Consider the following 8,533-nt stretch of genomic DNA (forward strand, 5'->3'; position numbering starts at 1 on the left):
GCTATTGTTACCTCCATTTTACAGATCAGGAAACTGAGACCCCGACGTGTTAAGTAACTTGACAAAGGTCACCCAGCTAGCAAATGGTAGAGCGATGATCTGAACCCATGCAGTCTGCCTCCAGAGAGCATACTCTTAATCACCTCTCTACTCTCCATTCCATGTTGCTTTTCTTCAGGGGCCTTAGCTCAACGAGTACTTATACGTTCAATAGTGTGATTATATCAGGAAAATCAGTCTTTACCATCAGGCTGAAAGCATGAACCTTGCCTGCTTCTCTCTACTGATTCTCCAGCACCTTGCACACAGTAGGTGCTCAGTATGAACTCAAATGAAGAATTGAGCTAATCGATCAGTCGTTGAGTGAGACCTGCCCTTGGCCCTCCCAACTTAGGACATAGGGCTGGCCTCCTGTTCCTACCCCAGCTGGCATCCCAGTGAGAGCTGATGTTGTCATGGTGACGGTAGGAACATCAGAGCTTGTGCCTCACTCAGGTGGCCTAGTCAGCTCCCTGGGTGTAAACATTTCTGGCTGTTGGGCCTGGGAGTTAGTGATTCATACTTGGCAAGAAGTTGGGAGATGAACTCCATACAGAGATGTGTGCAAAAGAAATGTATGTATGTGTGTGTGTTGAGGAAGGGTCCTCAAGTTTGAATATCTTCCAATTGGGGGTGGGGGGGTTCTTGCCTACAGGTTTGTTGGAAGAGATGCCTAGATCAGGGGAGGGTGGTTTATGTCCTGGGGACAGAATAGGTTGGGGATGGAAAGTGTGGCCATGAGTGGGGCGAAGGTACTGGTCGGGGAGTCCTAAATGAGTGTGCCAGGGTAGACAGCCCTATTTTCCGAAATGAAAACCAAGCACATTGTTCAGCTAGGGCCTTCTGGTTTATGCACGATTTATAGAGAAAATCTTGCAAGGATAAAAATCGAATCACATTCCGTAAACATTTGGTAGATTCTTTATTGGGAAGAATAAATTGATATGAAAATCAGGAATGATGGGATGCTGGAGGTGGGGGCTGGGGAGAGGGATCCGCACCTGCGTGTGTGGCTGGGGAGGGAGAGGGCAGCATGAGGCTCTGAGGGCTTGCCTTTAGGCAGCCCTTCATCTCAGCCTTTGGGGCTCAGAGGACCCAGCCCCCAAAGAGCCCTGCAGTGTCTGTGCTTCACCCCGCCTCAGTACCGATCTCCCTCTGATGTGAATGCTTGGTTGAGGGCTGTATCTTCCATTAGAATGTGTCCCTGGCACTTTGTAGGAACTCAATAATTGTTTATTGAATGGGTTAGTTAATGATGAACAGATGAAAGCATGCATCCTCAGCATGTTTCCCTAGCAGCATAATTCCAAGCTAAAGAAACTTTCTTATATTCATGTATTTATGTGCCTTCTTACAGCCCTGCCCTCCTCACTACGCAAACACAGCAAGAAGGTACCTAGGTCTCTCTATGGTCATAGGAGAAAGCTTTAGTTAAGGAAAAACTTGGAGTGATGCCCCGTCCCTGGCCTGGCCTCATGTCAGAGTCCCCAAAGCCCACAGTCTGAAAATGACATGAGATCTGAATGGGCTCCACGGTCATCAGCAACTTCTCCCTGCCTCTGCCAAACCTTGCAGCGGCTGGGAGGACAGAGCAGAAGCAGGCCTCTAGACACCAACCAGGTGGAAACAGGCCGCCTTGCCTACCAGCACGGGGTTGGCTGAGAACAGCCCCTGTTCCAAAGACTAAAGTTAGAAGAGGAAATTGTCTCCACTCTACTTTTTCTCTAGTTAATCCCAGAGATGATGATATGAGCCCCTACTGTGTGTAGATCTCTTTAGAGCTGGGGAAGGGGAGGAGCAGGGAGAGGCAGCAGCTTCCACGTGTGATCCCGGTGTCCACCTGTGCATGTTGAAGGCCTGATATTAGTTCCCTCCTGTGGAATCAGTGTCCATCCATCCCCTTCCCCAGTCCTACCTGTCCTTCAGGGCCCAGCTTAAACAGTACTTACAGAGTACTTCTTTTGTGCCAGGAACTGTTCCAAACTGGCATATATATTTTTTTCACACTCATTTAATTATAATCATATGAGGCAGATCCATTGTTATTCCCATTTTACAGATAAGTAAACCAGGACACAGAGGGGTTAGGTAAGTTGCCCAGGATCACATAGCTAAACAATGGTATAGGGAATCAATGCCACCTCCTCCATGAAGCTTTCCTTCTTTGAGCCTTCCCAGTGAATAGCCTCACTCTACTATGAATTCAGAGATGCTGATCTTTGTGAATGACAAAGCTCCCTTACCGTGCCGTAACGAGTGCTTCGGCATCAGAATCCCTGGCAGAGTGACGTCTGCACCCCTCCACAATGCCACGCACAGGGTCTGGCCATAGGATAGCCTGCCCAAGGGATCGCTGACCATGTGAACGAATGGCAGTAGGTGAGTGAGTATGTGGATGAACCAACACACTAGTTAGTGAGGAAGATAGGAGAGTGGACTGGGGATTTTCCCAGATGAAGAGGTGAGCTCACAGCCTGGTGGGAAGGGCACAAAGGCAAGTACGGAGACCCAAGTGGGAACAGCCATCCTTCAGGAACATGCTTGCCACTGGGTGCCCAGCACTGGCCAGGGACCTTGAGGGACAGTCATAAAAGGTCCCCATCTTCAGGGGGCTTCTAAGTTGAGTTACTGATTCATCCTTAATGCCTGAACACACAGCAAGCCACCGAAGAACAAACAGAACAATGGCTGCTGCCCTGGGGTGGGGAGGGGTCAGCCAGAGAGGTAGGACTAGCATCCGGGAAGCCGGCGGTGGGGAGGGGTGTGTATGCAGGTACCGGGTAGGAGGAGAGAAGGTGAAGCCAAGAGAGGAAGGTGGCCACTGAAAGACAAGGACGCAGGAATGAATGTGCTGATTCGGAGAACCTGAGGAACTGTGAGGGCACGGGGCGCCTGAGGGGGACTTATAAAATGAAGTCGGTGGGAAGAGAGGGATAGGGATTAGAAGCCTCCGTCTGAGCCAGTATCGTTTGTATATGATTTTTGCTAGTACTCTAAATACATATTTTAAATTTTGATAAGTACTTAAAATAAATACTTATTCTTAAAATTGAATTATGTTTTTAACTTATATGTATTACAAAAGGAAACTTTGCATCCCTGCCATAAATAGAAAATTGGAATAGAATAGAAAATAAAAATAAGTACAAAAGAAACAAAACCAAGTTACTGCTTTAGTCTATTTGGGCTGCTATAACATAATACCACAGACTGGGTCACTTGTAAATAACAGAAATTTATTTCTCACAGTTCTGGAGTCTGGGATGTCCCAGGTCAGAGTGCCAGCATGGAGCTCTGTGGGTTCTCTTTTGTAAGAGCACAAATCCCATTCATGAAGGCTCTACCCTCATGACCTAATCACCTCCCAAAGTCTCCACCTACTAAATCCATCACTTTGGAGGTGAAGATTTCTCCATATGAATTCTGGGGATACACAAACATTCAGAACATTGAAGTTGCTGAGTCCTAGCTGGGCAGTGCTCCCTTTGGAGGTTCTGAGCCTGAAGCTCATTCTCTCTTTGCTAAACGGGAAAACAAGAGAGTGTTAGAGAGGTGTTGCAGACATATTAACACCCAGCCAAGGCTTTCCTCCACTCGGAGAGACCAGAAGAAGACCGTAAGGGCATAACACTCTCCTTCTGTGATTCAGTACTGTCTACTGCCTGGATCGTGTACTCCTGTGTACCCCAGAGCTCTCTCCATGCTTCCTTGAGCCAGCCTCTGTTTTAAGTTACTGATTCATCCTTAACGCCTGGAGAGGAGCCCTGGCCCCAGCCCCTGGTCCACCCGCCCTGGCCCCCAGTCATACCTGGAGTGCTTCTCTTTCCTGCAGGGAATACCAACAGCATCTTTGCCCTGGACTACATCAGCGGGGCGCTGACCTTGAATGGCCTGCTAGACCGGGAGAACCCCCTTTATAGCCATGGCTTTATCCTGACTGTGAAGGTAAGAGCTGCACAACCTCCATCTGGGCAGAGAGGCGCCCACACTGTGGTGCCAGCCTCCAGAAGTGTCCAAGGTGGAGGCTCCCAGGAGGTGCATCACTTCCACTCCCCGTGCTGATTCCCGGGGCCCATGCCAACGCATATCCAGCATAGGCCATGTAGAGGAATTTGCTGGGCACATCATAGGTGCTCGTCCCGTAGTCCTTACTTTGATCTGTAATTCCAAGCTCTCCATTGTAGCCATCTCAGATTCTTAAGACTACTCCATTTCTTGGATTTTGTCCTATTTCTAATTCCCACAGCTCCCCTAGGGCTATTACCTTGTTAGAAGCAGCAACTGCAACAGGGAGGGGTGTCAGCTGCAGTGGTACCCACTCGGGAAGGTGTGGTGGAGCCACAACCCCTGGACCCTGCAGCCACCTGCCACTCATGGCTGGTTTTAATTAAAATCAATGGCTTGCTGAGCCATTCCCTCGGAAACCCATTTCAGGCATGGATCCTGCCTGGGCCACAGGGGTCCTCGCCAGCCATTGATTGAGGCAAGGGCGTGGCGCAAAGCCTGAGGAGAGGGGCTCTGGGAAGGAGCCCTTTTGTTGGTGCGGGAAGGATGGTGCAGCCTGGCTCTTAATTGTTCTCCTTAACCTTGAGAGGGCCTGGGGCAGCAATGGGTTAATTAGCCCCCTCTAACGCACTGGCTCTTTCCTCTGAATGTACCTGATGTACACCTGATGTGTGGGCCAACTGGGAAAGGCAAACACAGCCTTTTCCGGACCCAGCACCAAGCCTGTGTGCCCTCCGCATCCTCCCCACTTTCTCTGCTCCCTTACTATGGAGGCGGCAGCTCCAATGGGAGAGAGTTGCTCCCTAGTCCCATTGTAACCACCAACTCACTGTGGGACCCTGAACTTAGTTGATTCACCTTTATATAAAACGTGAGGGTAAGTTCCCAAACTTTGCTATGAATCTGAATTCCCTAGGGATCTGATGAAACATACCTAGTCCTGGGCCTCTCGCCCAGACACTCTGGTTCAGAAGATTGGAGTGGGAACTGAGAATAGGAATTTGGGGGCCCGAGAAATTGAGCATCCAGGTATCTGAGTCCATCTTATTCCTGAGTCCAATCTAGAACCTCACAGTGCCTGGCACAAAGTTCAGTCCATAGCAGATGCTGAATTAAGTCTTGACTACCTGCTAACGTAAAAAATTATTGGCCTCATTTCATCTGTCGAATTGCATACAGACTCTCCTTTTGCACTTCGATGAGCCCCAAAATCTGTTTTGTCCTTCCCACCCCACCTCAGCCCCTTAGTTCTAGAATCCTGCTGCCTGAGTTGGACACCTACTCTGGCCGTGTGTCCTTGTACAAGTTATTTAGCTTCTCCGAGCCTCAGTTCCCTCATCAGTAAAATGAGGATCAGTAAAGCGGGAATACTAATGATAGAATCTTTCTTCTGGGATTGAGATGAGGATGAAGCGAGTAATTGACATAAAGCACTGTGTCTAACATTTAGTAAGCCCAGGTACATGGTAACTATTATTGTGATTATGGCCGCCTTCATCCTGGGGTATTTGTCCTTTTTCTGCAGGGCACGGAGCTAAATGATGACCGCACCCCATCCGATGCCACAGTCACCACGACCTTCAATATCCTGGTTATTGATATAAATGACAATGCCCCAGAGTTCAACAGCTCCGAGTATAGTGTGGCCATCACTGAGCTGGCACAAGTCGGCTTCGCCCTCCCCCTCTTCATCCAGGTAGTGGACAAGGACGAGGTGAGTCCCTGGAATATATGTCCAATCCAGACCCACTGGCCTTCTTGGGATGCACAGCCCTGGGAGAGGCACCAGATATCTCTGGATTCCCAGGTCCCTATCTATAAAATAGAAACAAACATGGCTGAACCCCCTCCTCTACTATGTTCTAAGGATAAATAAGACTGGAGAAAAATAGTAGTCTCTAAACTTTTTGACTACCCCCTACACCCTGCAGAAAACATTTGAGCACACACCTCTAATATGTAGTTATTTATTTAGAAATTATGTACATGATCATCCTACTAATCTAATATGTACACTGTAAAACATACACCCCAAAATAGAAATTTTAAAAGGTAGAGGCTCTTGTATAAATGACGACCTTGCAAGAAAGTCTTATTCCTGCTTTCAGTGTAGTAACGACCCCTCCTTTTCCATGCAAGAAACATAAGTGCTTTCAAGGGGATCCCAGGCCATAAGGAAACTCTAGAGGGGATGGCTTCATCCCCTTGCCTAAAAGCCTGCCTGGCTGAGGCCTGTCTTAAAAGGAAGAGACATAGGTCATGAGTGAGGGAGAGCTTGTGAGGGACAGGAGGGAGGAGGCTCCAGGGCCAGCTATAGCCCCCGTGAGCCCTGTCAGGCCCTGTGTCACTGGGCCATGGGCCAGGATGGGACAGGCTTCCATCCAGATGGAACCTCCCCAGCCTGCTTCCTCTCCTGACCCTTCCTCGTGCCTCATCTCCCCAACCCGGCACAGCCACATCATTAACAGGACTTCTATTTATTACCGCTGCTCCCCTAGCCCTCGCTGCTCAGGAATTCCATCCATCAGGCTTCCCAGCCCGAGATCCCTCTCTGCAGTTACTCCTCACTTGGGGCTCAGGCGCTGGCCTTGCTCCAGACCCAGCTTCCTCCTCACTCCTTCTGCCCCTCTCCACTCTGGGTTCTCAGCAAACCACCCAACATGCCCTCACAGGAGCCCGTCCTCCCACATCCCTGCCATCTTCTACTAGCTTCTCTCAACTGGACAGGGTCCCCTGCAAGGACTCAGGACCACAAGGGCAGGTTAGTCCCTGGGTGTGTGTGTGTGTGTGTGTGTGTGTGTGTGTGTGTGTGTGTGTAGGGGTGTGTGTGTGCTCACACGTGTGCATGCACATGCCTCTATCTCCTGCTAAGGCATTCCAAAACCATCTGTCTGAGATAAAAAGCATGTACTGAGCACCTGCTATTTACAAGGATCTATATTTGGTCCCTTGAGGGTGTCCAGGAAGTGTAAACTTTGGTCTTTGTCCCCAGGGGCCAAGTGTGGTTACACAAATGTAGTATGCACCTTTTAAGACACTTACAGAAATGTAGAAAGTTTAAAAGATGGAGATAAACAAGCATAACAAGTTCAAATATGTTCTCATGCCCCAGTGGATCATCTTGTATCCCCCTGGAGTGCAGCAGCCCCCTTAGAGACTGCTGTGTGAATGAGAACCTCAGAAGAGATTCTCTTTGGTTTCAGGCTAATGGTAATTCCCGAGAGAAGAGAGACACTGATATGGGGATGTGGGTCCAGGGTCCAGTGACTACAGGCAGGCGGGGCTTCAGAGCTCAGCTGGGGAAGGGGGAAGTAGGAGCTGGAAGGATCAGGAAAGTCTCTATGATGAGAGCGGGGCTAGAGCCGAGCCTTGGGCTGTAAATCAGATCATGAAAGGGAGCACAGAGGGGCTGGTGGGGTGGGCAGTGGCCCACAGAGAGGCACAGAGGGAGAAACCTGTGAGTAGATCGAGGAAACAGGCGGTGACTCATGCAACTGATGCAGGGTTTGTGTATTGGGCTAGTGAGAAGGTGAGCTGGGACATGGCCTTGGAAGGCCTTGAATGCCAAGCCAAAGAATTTGGGCTTGATTTTGGAGGCAGCCCAGAGGGGAGACAGCTCACGTAGTGGTTCACAGACCAAGCTCGGACAGGGTCTGTGTTCAAGTGCAGCCTTGCCATTTGTTAGCTCTGTGACCTTGGGTGAGGCATTAACCCTTTCTAAGCCTCACTTTGCTCATCTGTGTAAAATGAAATAAAAAGAAAATGTCAGTTAGTTTCTATTGTAGTAACAAATGAACCCCGAAACAGGAGTTTATTTCTCACTCAGATTACTTATCCAGCACAAGTAGGCAGGGAGACGCCCTATGTGTAGTCACTCGGGTACTCTGCGGTTCCATCGGTCACTGCAGCAGGGAGGAGACAGCTGGAGGGTTAAGTACCAGCTCCTCTATGCTTTATCCTCTACGCTTCATGCCCATCAGCCAGAACTAGCTATGAGTGCCCCATCTCATTGCCAGAAGGCTGCAGAATGTGGGGACGTAGCTACCTATTTGTGTCTGCCACAGAGGATGCCAACAAGGATATGGAGGCAGGGAGATCAAATGTTTTGTACACAGGACTTATTGTGGTGCCCGCCATACGTAGGTGTTAAGCTGAGGGATCCAGGGAGTATCGCCACCAGTAGAGCCAGAACCATCAAGTCCTGCTCCCTGAGACTGGTTGAGGGATTTGAAGGTTACCTTGACCCCTTGGGTTTTATCCCTGGCTCCCTTTACTAGAAGCCCTGTCTGAAGCATCTGTACAAATGCCAGGGGGTGTCTGGGTCCAGCCTGCCTCTAGTGACTGTGCCCCACCCAGCACATGCATCAGCACACCCACTGCAGACATGGTGCCCAGTATTGCCAGGGACCATTCTGTTGTCCCCAGGGAATTGGCCACTGTCTCTGACAGTAGAGGACTGGCCTCCTCCCCACAGTGTCCCACTGTTCCA

General features: G+C 49.6%; 1 protein-coding gene across 1 annotated transcript in view; it reads left to right on the forward strand.

Annotated features, from left to right (window-relative positions):
* LOC111746801 (cadherin-23-like) overlaps positions 1–5,991 on the forward strand; it is a 217,414-nt gene extending 211,423 nt beyond the window's left edge. Inside the window, exons 10-11 of the mRNA XM_023537833.1 lie at positions 3,872–3,984; positions 5,570–5,991. Of these exons, the coding sequence (XP_023393601.1) occupies positions 3,872–3,984; positions 5,570–5,920 (464 nt within the window). The 3' untranslated portion in view covers positions 5,921–5,991. The remainder of the gene's footprint in view (positions 1–3,871; positions 3,985–5,569) is intronic.
* Positions 5,992–8,533: the final 2,542 nt, after the last annotated feature.

Source organism: Pteropus vampyrus, unplaced genomic scaffold (genome assembly GCF_000151845.1).
Source record: "Pteropus vampyrus isolate Shadow unplaced genomic scaffold, Pvam_2.0 Scaffold202, whole genome shotgun sequence".
NCBI lineage: Eukaryota > Metazoa > Chordata > Mammalia > Chiroptera > Pteropodidae > Pteropus > Pteropus vampyrus.